This window comes from Talpa occidentalis, unplaced genomic scaffold (genome assembly GCF_014898055.3).
Source record: "Talpa occidentalis isolate TD23 unplaced genomic scaffold, MPIMG_talOcc4v2.1 talOcc4.8, whole genome shotgun sequence".
NCBI classification, from domain to species: domain Eukaryota; kingdom Metazoa; phylum Chordata; class Mammalia; order Eulipotyphla; family Talpidae; genus Talpa; species Talpa occidentalis.
The window spans coordinates 8,829,953-8,845,095 of record NW_023605194.1 but is presented as its reverse complement, the minus strand read 5'-3'; the positions used below and the strand labels follow the sequence as shown (position 1 = coordinate 8,845,095).

At 37.2% G+C, this 15,143-nt stretch overlaps 2 protein-coding genes across 2 annotated transcripts in view; one reads left to right on the top strand and one right to left on the bottom strand.

The window, feature by feature from the left end:
* The window catches only part of SLC18A2 (solute carrier family 18 member A2), a 30,554-nt gene extending 27,575 nt beyond the window's left edge, over positions 1-2,979 (top strand). The window contains exon 15 of the mRNA XM_037496527.2: positions 687-2,979. Coding sequence (XP_037352424.1) covers positions 687-791 — 105 coding nt within the window. The 3' untranslated portion in view covers positions 792-2,979. The remainder of the gene's footprint in view (positions 1-686) is intronic.
* A 3,291-nt stretch (positions 2,980-6,270) lies between these two features.
* The window catches only part of PDZD8 (PDZ domain containing 8), a 61,643-nt gene continuing 52,770 nt past the window's right edge, over positions 6,271-15,143 (bottom strand). Inside the window, exons 4-5 of the mRNA XM_037497485.1 lie at positions 12,902-13,064; positions 6,271-8,637 (exon numbers count right to left, since the gene is read on the bottom strand). Coding sequence (XP_037353382.1) covers positions 6,437-8,637; positions 12,902-13,064 — 2,364 coding nt within the window. The 3' untranslated portion in view covers positions 6,271-6,436. The remainder of the gene's footprint in view (positions 8,638-12,901; positions 13,065-15,143) is intronic.

Below are 15,143 nucleotides of genomic sequence, written 5' to 3'. Positions count from 1 at the left end.
TAATAAGGGCACACATTTTTATAAGAGGAAATTTTTTTTTTAAATCAGATTTGAGCAGGATTTGGGGAGAGGTGCCATGGAAATCCCATTTGTGAAAAGTCAAGGTTCCTCTGACGTTTAGTCTAAGAAAAATCTCAGGGACCATGGTAAAGGTCTTATAATACTGTAAGGCAGTCTGTGCAGACGGCTGCTATCAGCACTGGATCTGTGAACAGAAACAGTGGGGACAGGGTCTAGTCCAGCCTCAGGATCCTTTCTAGCACAAGAGCTCACCTCGTTCAGGAGATCATGGCAGTATTGAGGGTATTGCCTCAGTAAATTCTGTGAACAGAAGTTGGAATGGGTGACTGCCAGGACCCCTCCCCCATTCCAAGATGCTCCTTGTCATTCTTCCTAACCTTCACCTGCATATCCCCGCGTCTTAGTGCAGTTTTCCTCCAAGCGATGCATGGCCACTGGCAGGTGTGATGGGGACACCGTGGAGACTGCCTCGCTACTTCCTGCGCTGTACGGCTCCGTGTGGAGCTCGTCGCCCTCTAGGCCAGTACCTGGCAGTCGTCCCAGATGACTGGATAACAGTGGGTGTGCTGTATCTAGCCTTCAGCTAAGTAATCTTTAAGAGCAGGTTAAAACCAACTAATCTTTACAAAACAAGGTTAATCTATCTGCACTTTGCTCTCTTTTAGGCCATCCTCATGGACCACAACTGCCCCATTAAAACAAAAATGTACACTCAGAATAATATCCAGTCGTACCCGATAGGTGATGATGAAGAATCTGAAAGTGACTGACACCCTCAAAAGTCATCAAGAGCATTTAATTGTATAAGTGTTTCCAGTAAAATGACTCACCCAGAACTGTCTTAGTCATACCATTCATCCCTGATGAAAGAGTAAACAACCAAAGGCTATTATTTCTTTTCCATGGTTACGATCGATTGCCAACAGCCTTATAAAGAAAAAGAAGCTTTTCTAGGGGTTTGTATAAATAGTGTTGAAAACTTTATTTTATGTATTTGATTTTATTAAATATTATACAATATATTTTGACGAAATATAGTGTAAATCTATAAATATTTGAATCCAAATCAAATATAATTTTTTAACTTACATTCACGAACACTTGGGCAAAAAAATCTTATATTTTTTCTGAATATTGGTAATGAGTGTTTAAAACTAAAGCACACATTATCTCCGAGACACTTCCGACAATGAGAAACTAGAAGGATGTCTGCAAAACAGAATTCAAGAAAGACAGCATATATTATGTAGTGAAACTGAATGTTATTTAACTTGTAACTACTATCGGTCTGAGTTACAAGCTAGTTATCACACGTGCAGAGGACAAGAACAGAGTTGGTCATCTTTTGGATTTATCCGTATTATCTTAGCTGGTATTAGTTTTCTATGTGATTACCTACCTGGAAACAGATAGTTGTAAATTATGTTAACATGTCATGTGGTTGACAGCAAACGTTAAAGCCAGTAAGGAAAAACCAGTAAATATTCTGAAAGCAGAGAAAAGCACCCAAAACATTTAATATAAACTAGAAGTTTTTCCTTTAAGATACATACTTGATTGTCTTAATGGATGAGAGAAAAATGAAAGATTTATCTTATACTGTCAAGATTGTTTAAGCGAGGTAAGATATAGTGACATCTAGTTCAAGTTTTAGAAATTTAAAAGGATAATAGCTCATGTGACATGAAAAACTGAGACTAGTATCTCTGACCTGTTTGGAGGTCATCCCAGTGTTTTCTAGGGATCTATTAATTTCGTGTTATCTAAAACTATTATTTTCTAGACTTCTGAAGGTTGTTCACATCAATATGAAAACAAATTTTAAAAGAAGATGAAGGAATGAAATTGTCTTATCAGGTAAAAATAATTGGGTGGTCAGGACACACCCCCTTCCACAGGCAAAAAACTATAAACAAAAAAAAAACCCAAACCCATCTAAATGTCTATGTATTACTTCATCATCTAGTGCTTGTGTAATGTGGTTTTCTGAGCATGACAACATTGATGTGCCTTTTCAGTGTAACAGCAATTACTGTTAGTGAACATTGTCGGTTTATATCAAGTTTTGTGTGAGATATGGTTGAAGTGTGCAGATAGTGTGGAATGTCTCAAATAGTATGCATTAGTCTATAGTTCTGTAACTGTAAACAGGCTACCTAAAGTCAGTTCTTTGTTCAGCTAAAATTGTGTTTGTTAGTTTGGACATCAAGAGCAAAGAACATTAGAATAAAGACTCAATCTTATTCTCCAGGAAAGCAGCTAATACTTCCTTTTGCTTTATGAAGCTTTCTGTTGGGCTTTGAAATGATTTCAAGTCTGGTTTTCAAGGCAGTGTTGGAAGCAAACAAGCTTCTTACTCACCTATTTGCAAGGGGCAACTTACACAGGTCTGCTACTCTGGAAGATGGCTTTGGAGGCACTCATGTGGCCAAAGTAGGAACAAGGCAGGATTGTTCTTAATTCCATAGGGTAGTCTTAAAAAAGAATGTGTAACAGATCATTTCTCTCAGCAGGTTTGTTGTTCTCCCCACCCCCAACACCATACAATTCATTCCTAATTTATTTTTGCCTTTAACGGCTTCAGTCTCTTCAAGTAAGACTGGCAAAAACATGCCTAAATGCTGCTGATCCCTAGGGATAACAAAAAGTGTTTCTCAGAATTGTTTTGGGAGCAAAAGAGATCAGTTGTATCTGAGGGGGAAAAAAGTTGTAAGGCCTTTTTGGACTAGTATTCTGGGGTTATTAGCAAGACTGAAAAGGGAGGCTTAAAATTTTTTTTTTTTTGTATCAGAATAAAGAACATGCAGCTCCCTGAAGGTTTATTTTGAGCAGAGGTGGGTTCTATCTGTACCTAGCAAAACAGATATAAAAACCTTAATGAGGTAGCAATGGATGTTCTTTTGATTGCTGAGTGTATTTGTCAATGTCATGTCTTAGCTAGTTTACCTAATAAATCTTCTGAACACTACTCTGCTGTTTGTATTCCTTTACGAACCAGACATGATCACTGGGATAACATATACAAGACTGTGGCTATTTAATTAAAAACTATTCTCTGCTTACAGGCATCAGGTATAATACTTAAGATTAGTTTGAACCATACTTTCTGGCTTTGCAAAATCTGTCTTGAATTGAAATGTGTAACTAGCCACATGATGTCAATGTGGAAAAACTCCTCAGTTATCCTTGAGCAGCTCTGAACTTAAAATGTTTTCCTGATTGCTGTGAACAAGTATCTAATGACAATATCTGTAACGTGCAGCCATTTGACCGCGGGCCCACAGGCTCCTGGAAGGTCCACCAGACTTAGGGTATGTATTTGCGAATTGAGAGGTGAGAGTCCATAGTTTTAACCTGTGACTCAAAAAGGATTAGGGAAACCTCTTTCTACCCCCTTCTTTAAAGGAAAACTATGATGTCAATTTTGAAATAAAGACAATACATTTTAAAATTAAAGTGATTTAAAATTTATTGACTTTTAGGGGACTTAAGATTTTATTACCTTTAGAGTCAAATATTTTTCAGTTGCCTTTCCAAAACTCATATATTCTTAATTAAATTTAGAACTAGATAGTGCTCTCCAAAAATTTTTAGCTTGTGTTTTCTTTCAAAATCACAAAATGGCCACACAGTCATTCAACTAGTTCTGATATTTAAAAATAAAAGACTTGATATTAAGAAATATAACCATGATTCCAAACTAATGCTGATGTTGCTCAGCTTGAATATCTCAACCCAATCATTCATATAAATACCAATATAGAAAATACACATTGAATAGTCCTAATTACTAACAGCTAGCAGAAGCAAATCCATAAATCTAGTATTTGACAACTTATAGCAATAGTGAGACCAACACTTAATGCTTTTAGGCAATCTGCAAAATAGCAATTTTGTTTAACAAAAGTGGACTTTGTTAAGATTTTGAATGGCCAAATTATATCCGGTGCTAATTCCATACAGATGCAGCAATCATCTTTTTTCAGAAGTCATCAAATGAAGATGTTTTCTGGGGTATTTTTTACTACTTTTATTTTTAAGCTATTGATAACATAGCATAGTAGCAAGATTACATTAGGAATGTAATATAACACAGCTCTTCCCATTGAAGCTTTAGACCTCTCTCCCCTAGGCTGCTTGAAGCGTTCACCCTGTTGCACTAAGGTATATCTGTGACACCTCAACTGCCTCTCCTGGTGGATATAAAAATATTGCACTACATTAATGGTATATTTTACAAATAACATTAGCAGCATCACTGAGCCTTCCGTAATTGTGGTTCTACATAATTTAAAAACTTTTTTTTTTAATGAAACGAAGTTTTGCATTATTTCTACAGCTCTTTCAAATGCATCAGTTTCAGCAGCATGCTTGGATGTCACTAAAACTTCCATGATATAATCCATAAATACAGCCACTTACAAACACTCCGTCTTCCAGGTTATCAATGGTAAGTTATTTCTTTATCTTTTGATAAGATGGAAGTTGGTTATTACACTGGGCAGGCTGTTTCAAGCTTATGTTACAGAACAATTTAGCTTCCAGAGAATTTTGTTTTTGTATATAAAGACATATAGGAGTATTATTTTAAAATGCAAGCATGCTTATTAAATAACAAAATGAGGGATATACACAGATATATTTTGTTGTAAACTTGGCCAAGAAAGTTACTTAGTTTGCTATATTTCACTTAATAAGAAGATAGCAGGAATGAGAATTGGCTATTGATTTTAAAAGTGGAACAACTTTTCTATCTTCAGAATTGCTTTTATCACCCATATACATCCCCTTTTTTGAATAGATTTTTACTATTCAGAGCACTTTTGCAGTCATGCTACTGTTTTCCTCACACCAATCCTGTGACGTAGTTAGACAAAATATGTTTTCTACCAGCATGGAGCCCTTTTTGTGGCTTGCCTGTGGTTACACAGTTCAGTAATGGCCAATGGAAGAACACTTGTATGGATTCCTAGGCCAGAATTCTATTTTGACATCCTTTCAGATTACACTAAGTCTTTTCCAGCCAGCTATAAAAGCTGTTCCATCTAATTTTAAATTCATGTCAGTTTCACTGTCAATTATCATAGTAGTTATCTACAAAAGGGAGAAAATACACACAAATCTAGTTCATATAGGCATAGAAAAAGTTAAAACTTCTATGGTACCAACAGAGGTCATGCTCACATGTCTTCCCTCAGCAATGCGTTACTGGGATCCATGCGACAGACCGAGTATCAGAGTAGATCTTCATTTTCAGAGAACTGGTCCCAATTCCTATGTATACTGTCTATTCTCTCTCTCTATTTTTAATGAATGAAGACAGTCTGAGCTGAGAAGCACTCAGAATGATCACCATTCCTTTAAGCCTGCAGGATGTCAGACAAAGCAATACATCAGTTTTACACGACTCCTCTCCTTCACAAAATTACCCTGCATGAAAATGTTTCTAAAACAAAACAGCAAAACCCAGATATCTACATGGTTATTTTAAGAACAGTCTTCTGAAGCTTCCACATGCTTTATTTCCTATGGCAGAACTGAAGATGAAAAATTATCAAAGTGTTTAAACTTCCATCTAAAACGAAAGCATCAGCATTTTGAAAGATTATATTTCAAATTCGTAATGGTTATTACAGTTTGTTTTTCAGTAATCTTGTCCTCGCTACAAAACTCTTGACCAACTGCATTCTATACTTCCTATTATGTCATGTTTTTCAATGCAAGCTCCTCAAGTTAATCACTATATTGTTCCTATACTTCAACTTTACAAAAACTTTCAAAAATATTCACAGAAGCACAGAAAGCAAGCAATATATGTAAAAAAAAATTTTTTTACTGAAGCTGCAGCATCTGCTTTTGTGTTACATTTGGCAAAAGCAAAACAAAAAACACCCCCCAAAGCCCTAAATTAAGAAAAATGTCAAGCAAGTAGAGATGATAAACTTTGTAACATAAAGTAAGATTCAAAACCTGTTCCCTCAATGATTGTTGTAGTCAGTTCAGGCATGCAGCAAATTTCTTGTCATAGTCATGATGGAAATGAAAATATTTCAAGAATCTGTAGATATTCTATTTAACACTAATTCAAAAAACTACGAGGAAAATAATGAGACATTACACATACATAAACATGAAAAGTTAGCTTACGTAATTACACGATTAGAAAAAGTTAAAAATAAATTAGTAAAAATAAATTCCCAGTGTAAACTCAAAAAGCATAGCTATAAATGCAATCTGAAACAACCAATGTAGTGAACCGGTAATGTTTCTGCTAGAAAACTATCTCATTTTTGTTCTTACACAAGCAAATAATTGTGGAGAAGCAGGCCGAAGTGCAAGAGGGCTTAACATGGTGGCATCTGTGCTACTTCAGATGCACCTTTTCCTCAATCACTTGAAAATTTAAACAGACTTGTTACACAGACTCAGATGGGCCGAAGAGGTCATCTGACATGCTGCTGAATGGCTGACCCTCGATTAGTTGGCTTAGTTCACTATCAAGATCTTCTTCTGTATCATCTGTATACTTGCTCATTTTTTTGGAGGGCTGGTCTAACGACAGACTTTCTAAAGATTCCATATCTTCAATGCCTGCTCTGTAGTGGATCATAAGAAGTGTTAGAGCTTGTAGTCTTTCACCTGATTTAGCCAAAGCAGCCGAGAGAAGTGATTTTTTCCTTGTATCAGTTGTCTCTTTTTCTTCTCTAACAAGGGAATTATTATGTTCCAGCTCCTGATCAATTTCATTCTGTAGTTTATCCAGCATAAACTCTAGTTTCTGAATCCTTTCCTCTGTAGGGAGACCCCTGTACAGGTCACGGCCAATTTCTTTGACTGCAATGAAAACACTGTCATCCAGACCTCCCTCCTTTCTCATTAACTTTATCCCTGTGTTGTTTCCCCGTTTAGAAGGACTGTTTGGACCACAGACCTCTGTGTCACTGCCTTCGTTGTCGGATGTGTTGGGTGTGTGTTTTGGTGAGGGTTCTACTAGATCAGTTCCTGGTTCAGAAAGGCGAGTTTTAGAGACTTGACGCAAATTTAACAAACGAGAGCTAGTATTGATGATATGTCTTGTCAAACCTGTTGTTTTATTGACTGATTTGCTAGTTTCAGCATCCACACGAGGTGGCAGGCTCAGGAGGCTTTCTTGCCCTTCCAGCCTGAGGTTCTTCAGGGTCCGGTCTAACCGCCTATCAGTTGCTCCACAAAGGGGAGTCTCAGTTAGACACTTTTCCTGACATTTTTTATGGCAAACGTAAGCACAGAACATACACTGGGAAGCAGCTTTAGTCCAAACTTTTTTCTTACAGTAATCACACCAAGTTGGGTTCTGGAACTGAGTATCCTGGAAGCTGTGTTTATTTTCTGCGAAACCCACCTGCCCAACAAGCTGTTCCTCTTTAGGTAGGGGAGAGAGCTCTTCGACCAAATGGAGTTCTTTTTCTTTCTCTACGTTAGTAACTGTCTGGTGGGCTGCTTCTCCTTCTTTCAAATATTTGAAGTGAAGAGTGATGTCACCAAAGCAAAATTTGTCATTGAATCCCTTTTGCATACTCAGATTGCGCAGTGCAGTTCTGCTGACCATAGCCTTTGGCGACGGCGCTTCCAGCCTGAATTTGGAAAGGTATTCCATATTTGATGTCGCCAGGCATCCTAAAGCCACTTCTTCAAGTTTTAAACTAACATGTCCTAAACAGATGAGACCCCCTAATTTGAAAGGATCCCTGCACCACAGTGCAATGTTTAAGTATCTGTGACAGGCTTCTATGTCAAAGACACAGGTCGCTCTGGTTCTTGTCCACTTCCCTAGCTTATTCCGGTAAGGAATTTCTGGCGATTCCCAAGTCTGAGGGTCATCAGAAGCATCTTTAGCAGGGCAAGAGCTTTCTGATATACAATCTTTTGCCACTTCTTGCTTTGCTAAAAACTGCTTAGGTGTACCTGTATCTTCTACATGATCCATATTTTTTGCTTGCTTCTCGGATTTATCTGCTGCTGGAGGAGGTAGTACCTTCTCTGGTTTTTCAACAAGAACATCTGGTTCTGCCTGATTTGGGATGTCAGCAGAAGGCAAAGAAACTTTCACTTGTGGTCGTGGTGGCACAGGTGGTTTGAAAGTGGATCCTTGAGTGGATTTTGACACTTGTGCTGGGTCCGTTATCTCAGAAGTTTTTAGGGTTAAGGGTTTATTTCCTTCCTTGGATGGAAGTTTTGGTAGTGGTGGGTGACTTCCAGCAACTAATTTGCGATTTAAAACAGGTGATATAGTTCCAAGGGGCTTCACAGAAAGTGTGGTCGGCGTGCGTTTGGGACTATGACTTATTGACTGTGTGTCATCTCTGAACTCATTTTGTGCTCTAACATCACTTGCCAAGTCTTCAAATTCAGAATCTAGATCTTTGTTTTCAGCATCTACTGCCAAGCCAGCTGTTTCCTCTTCATAATTTGTTTGGCATGAGCTTGACGGAAAGTTTTCTTCTAACTGTCCCAAAGTATCTTGCAGCACTGCACCTTGATTGCTCTGGCCAACAGGTCTTTCATAATATACCAGCACTCGGTCACCAGCCTGCTTGATAAGTTTCAACACTTGCAGTGTAGATGTGATTTTCACACCTGTTTTAAGATTTTAAAAGGGAAAATATGTAAATTACTGCAATAAAAAATTAGTTAAATTTGCTAGATATCATTGCTATTACTCACGATCATTTAAGTAATGAAAAAACAATAGGGAAACTTCCAATATAGATTATTTGACTTTTGGATGCATCAGTGTACTGATTCTCAAACCCTGAATGAGCTGGTATCCTGGAAAGGTTCCTCTTTTCAAACCAAATGATTACATGAAACTCCACAGATTCTGTTGCAGGCTTCTAGCTCCTAATAACTTCTCATCTCTTTCATCCCTGCCATTATTTTTCAGTTTGAATGGAGGAAATGAGCAGAGTGGGAAATAGGAAAGGATTTTAAGATTAAACTTGACTTTAGAATGAAACTTTGATTCTATTGAAGGAAATGCTAAAATAATCCAGGGATTATAAATTAGGCAATGAATGATTCAATTAGGAGGCCAATACGTTTAGCAAAAGACTACACTATGAATAATGGATTCTTTTACAGATTCCTATTATTAGCTCTACTCATCAAACTAATCTTTTTTAGAACTGGAAAAAAAGGAAGGCATCAACTGCTTCAAAGTTCAACAAGATGGTTACTATCTGCATATATATCAGTAATATCGAAAATTTCATTATTTTCTAATATGTGCTACATTAACATAGTTCAAAATTCAACAGGAACAAAAAGATGCACACACACACACACCCTCTGTCTCCTAGCCATACTGTCCCTTTCCTGAGGCACTCAGAGCTAAAAGCGTGTGTGTTCTACAGAGATTCTAGGTGTGCTATCATTTAAAGGTTGTATGTCTCCTGCCCTCTCCCACCCTCCCAAAGACAGTACTTACCCAAGCTATCCCTTTATGTAGGACTTAGAGAAAGGTGAGAAGGGGTCTTTGCTTCCCACAGGTCTTAGGCCCATCCTAAATAAATCAAAGTAACATCAGCCCCCATCTAATAACCTGGCTTCAGCGTTCCTCAACTTCCACCCTCTTCTACTTCAACTGCCTGGGCGAGATCATGTGTTAGACCTGTCTGTCACGTGGGATATAGCCACATCAAAGATTTTTCACTTAGAAATTAATCTGATAATAAGCTCCTATTTTTCACCCTTACAATCCCATCTGGTAACTGGATGTGTTCTGAGGGAACTTCCATGTCCCGTCACTCCTTCTGTGCTCTCAAGGTTCCCACTCCTGATGTCACTTGTTTTTCTCGCTTACTTAGATTTCCAGATTTCAGTGATGCTTTCCTCAAACGTTTGCTCTCCAGCTCTAGCTCTTTCCACTTCTTCTGTCTACCTATCTTTCTGCTCTCCAGCTTTGTTAAGCCCCACCATCTACTACCTGAACCGGGCACCAAGGTTATCTTTTTATTTTCAACATGGTGTTCAGCATTGCTTTGGCATTCATTTGCTTTCTCCAAACAGCTGTGCTTCCAGAACACCAGTTCAACCCTTTTCTATTGCCCTGAAGCCCTCCCTCCCTACTCTCTTTTACACTATAGATGAATCATCTTATTTTCTAACAAGATCAACAAGAAGCCACTTTCTCTCCCTGCCAATCATTTTTAGTATGATTCTATCAGAGAAGATAAGATATATCCCTTTACATGGACTTTGGATCTTACTGTACCCCACCTGCTTCTGGACTTTGCTTCTTTAATTATTCTTGCCTATTTATTTTTCTCCTTTCCTTTGCCTTGGTTTCCACGACACTGTACTAATTTGGTTCTGTCTCACCTTTCTTTTCTTTGTCATCATCTACACCTGCCTTTTAAACACAAATGTTCTCATGCTTTTGCCTGTCAGTTCTTTCAGCTCTTTTCTCTAATCACTTCAGTAGTTTCGACCTCCAACTTCTTTGGTTTGTCTCCACTTCACTGTAGTTTTACATTCACAACCCCTTCTGGATATCACCATCTTGATGCTTCTTTGGTGCCACAAATTCAGTGTAGATAAAAGTCCTCGCTGCCAGTCTCATTCTCCTGCCCTCACTAGTCCATGAATCAACTAGTCACTCTCCCAGTATACCAAATTGAATCCTGGAGAAAGATGACTCCATTCAGCTGTCAATTCTCACTTGGAGTCCTAGTCCATTTTCACTCCCTGTTCAGAACCTCTTAATCACTGGCTTTAATTAACAGACCTTCACTATTTTCCCTCACTCAAACCTTACTTATTTTAATCACCAAACACACTGCTCCCCAGTTTTCCTAAAGCTGTGTCTCAAAAACCATTAACTCACAAACTCATCACACTGAAATCCAGAGTTTTCTAAAGAAGTTCTTTATGATTCACCCAGCACTATTACTTCTCTCTAACTATTACTTCTGTTACTTCTCTCTAACTATGTCCCAGCAAAACTGTAGTTTGACATAGGCATAAATGAAAAATAAACCCAGCTAATGAGCTCTAGTAGGCCAAAACAACTCATTCTAAACCCCTTCTTTGTGACTTAACTCCTGCCTTCATCTCATCACTTCCCTGACTACCAGGAAATTTGTAGAGATGCCCCTCTGCCTCTGAGGACTGGATGGCCAAATTTGCATTTCTTTCCTTTCGGAATATTTCAAAAATATATGTAAAAGTTGAAGAAGCAATAAAAGCTTCAAATCACTGAGCTTCAAATATAACAAACATTTTGGTGCAATCTTAATTTCTGCTATCACCAATGCTATTACTAAATATTTTAAAAAATATTTTATCTCCATATAAACAAATTATAGCTATTAAAAAATACATGTGTATACCTACTCTATCAAATTACTTTTTTTCTAAGTGTTAGATATGAAGGATAAGTGATTTTTCATTCTGTATATATTTACATTGCTTGAATTTATTTTTAGTAATATATAGTTACTACTTGTGTAAGTGAAAACAAAACTTTTCAAAAAAGGATGTAAAAAGAAAAATTAACTTCATGCTGTAGGTGAAACCAAAACAGGGTATGTGTGGACATAAAAAATTTATACTGAACTGTGGTTTTTAGCTGAGGAGGAATACTTCTTAACGTCTATGTTAAGCAACTGAGTAACAGATGAGGTCTATTTTATGCCTTCCCAGCCTCAAAATCTATGGACCAATGGCAGCATCTGAGAGCTTGTTTGGTATAGAATCCTGAGCTGCAGCACAAGATCTGCTGGCTCAGGATTCACATTTTAATACATGTATGGGTTCTTGGAATATACAAGAAAAGTTTGAGAAGTGCAATTTATGACATAATCAGGGATTTCTATATAGAAATGTTGACTCAGTTGGGTTCCAAGGTATGCAACTAAATAAGTTTCCTTAGTTTATTATTATGATGGATTTGAATCAAAGACAGAGTTTCTTTGACATATATCTAAGGATAACTGCTTGTTGGTTCAGGAACTGATCTTTCATTTATTGTGTTCGCTGTAAGAAGACACACCATTCTGCCCTTAGAAGAGCACTGTGCTCATCCACGTGTTCAGAAAATCCCTTGACAAACTTAGAACATGTGGACCAGATGCTACAAAGGTCTGAAAAGGTTTGGATTTTTACTTTTTATATTTTTTTGTTTTTAAACATCTTTGTTTATTTTCTCACATTATAGGATTTCTCCATTTTTACCCCATTGGTGTGCAGAGTAGAGTCCTAATGCTTAGTCACAAACACCCAAGGATATAACATGACTATCTACGGAGTTTTTGTGGTCAGCAATCCAATTTGCAGGAAGAGATGCTAGTGACATATTTTCCTTCCAGCAACAGTGAATTAGGCTGCACTATGAATGACAACATATGAATAAATGGCTGGTCATTAAGAGACAATATGGGGCCACCAATATAGGGAGTAACAGGATAGTTCAAATACCCTCCTGGATAAGAACTATTATTCTCTCCTGTTCAGTACCTAGTCCTAAGCGATAGGGGTAGTAGTACTAACACAATCGATTTTAGGCCCCAGGTAGTGACGATGGTGGTCATACAGAAAGGGTGACTGTTTTCTTGCCCTTCTTTCACATTCAATAAAAATTAGAGGAGTAGTAGGTGTGAAGGAAAGAAAAATTAGGGAAGTTACAGAAAAGTAGTAGAAAGCACTATAGATTCATCGATTATGACTAAAATGACATGTGTTTTAAATTTAGTTTTTAAGGCTTCAAGATTTTTATAACAAAGTTATTACTTTCTTTCCATTATAAAAGTAACATGTTTATAGAAACAAAGGAGGAAGAGAGGAAAAACTCCTGCATCTATTCTCTGTAAAAGTAAAGTATACCGCATACTACTATAATTACCTCCAATGGCAATTAGTCGATCTCCTCGTTGAAGATCAGCGATTGCAGCAGGCGAGTTTGGGGCCACAGTCTCAATTATGACATGTCCAGCATACCCGTCGGTTGACTGGACAAGACGAAGTGTAAGCCCAACACTCTGTAAATTCCCCTTTATTAATTCAACCTTTGGTAAGGAGGAAAAAAATGAAAATAGATTCAATAGTTTCATAGCAGTTGGAGAGAGGACAGTAACATGCTGGAACACTACAACTGTTGCTGACTTCTGCACCATGGTCACTATTATTCCAGATAAACAAAGAAGGGAGGAAATGTTTATTATAATAATCTTTTTAAAGTAACATGCTCAGAACGCACACTTGGACCTTCAAAACAAACATTGTCTTAACATCAGCGTGTCTTATTAAAGATCCATGCTCATCATATAATAGAACATTTGGAAATAAACACAAAGGCAAAATGAAACTACTCCTAATCACCGTATCTAGTACTGTTATTGTACTTTCTAGTATACACAGCATATGTATTTTAACACAAAATTGAGATCCCATTATGAATATAATTCTATATCTTGCTTTTAAAAAATATGATGGGAATAAACTAAATCATCAGATGTGCTCTGAACTTCTTTTATGGTTTACTGTTAAATTTTTTGTTAGGAGGGGCAAAGGACAAGAGTTTACATTTCTGTGTGATGAAGAGTTATCTTGTTAGTGAGATATCCTATTATAACTCATCAAGATCATTTGTTTTCTAAAAAATTCCAGCCAGTTTAATCACATATTATCTGTGAATTAAAAAGCACACACACAACACATGCTATTTGTCTTTGAGTCACTGACTGAAAAAAAAAATAGAAAGGACAGAATGCCACTTCTCTCTAGAAGACAAGAATTCAATCTCTGTTTATTGAGCTAACTTACAAGTCAGTCTAATTGTATTATCAACCAGTCCACATTTCTTAATTCTGTTCTTCAAGAATATCTCATAAAAAACTCTGCTAAATAACCTAATATCCAAATAATATCACTGCCTATATTGCACTAATATATAATTCTCACTTAAAAGCTAGAAATCCAATACTACCTATTAATATTGGCTAGTGAAAGAGCCCTTGCTGTTCTTTAATATGGGTGTTAATAGATTTTTGTAAATTTGCTTTTAGAATTACGGAGAAATGGGAAATATAGTCAAGTTTTTGATTAAAGAACCAACCAAAACAGCCCTTATGAAAACCATCATCTGTCTTTAAACTTCCAAAAACATTTGTCCATATTCTTGCCTTATGCTATAGTAAATACCTTATGTTAAAAATGGTTTTCAGTTAACAAAAGCTTTTAAGAACACATTCTCTCAAATTCATGAACATAGTGCCAAAGGTAAAATTTAGAATGCAAATTTTTCTAATATCAAAAATTTAACAGCAGCAAGTGTGAAAAACCAAATTGCGTGAGTCTGACAAACCAAATTGTGTAAGCTAACTGGCTGGACTTGGAATGTGTTCTTTGTGATTTTCTGTTTGTTCCTGAAGTGGAATGGAGGTTGGAGAATGGAGTTACGAAAGGAATCAAGGCTAAACAGGTTTTAGTGTAATTAGGTTTCTTTATTTACTGCCTACAAATCACATACTTGCTTTGCTTTTCTTACTTCAAGTAAATCTTTTTTTTAAAAAAATATTTATTTATTTATTTTTACAAGCACTGGGTACAGTCAGAAGCGCAGGAGGGTGAGAGAATTCACCAGAGCCAGAGCGGGGAACAGAACAGGCAGACTTGAAGAGGTACACTGCTGAGGGGAGCAGCGGGCGGCAGGAGAGGTCTACGCGCCATGTGGGACCCTCGCCCAGAGGCCGGGGATCGAACCGGTGCTGCAGAGGTCGCGAGCAGCTTCGCAAACCAGCGCTCAACCGCTGTGCCACCGGGGAGGCCCACTTCAAGTAAATCTTGATGTAAACTTTCCAGATGGAAGAGGAGGTAAGGTTTTTAGAAGGAATAATTAATAAAGGCAAATATAACCCCCCCCTCCCATTTTTACTACTGTTAGAACAGATGCTCTTAATCTTATGCTTATACAGGACAGAACTTAAGATACTATCTTCACTTCCTTTTTTGTAATAAGCTAGTTATTTTTCTTTTAAGCGCACACTGAAACAAAAACTTAAAAATTAAGTTCTGACAGCGATTCAAATGTTTTAGAGTATTAAAACACCTCTTAATTAAAAGCCTGAAAAAACAAAGCTGGTAAA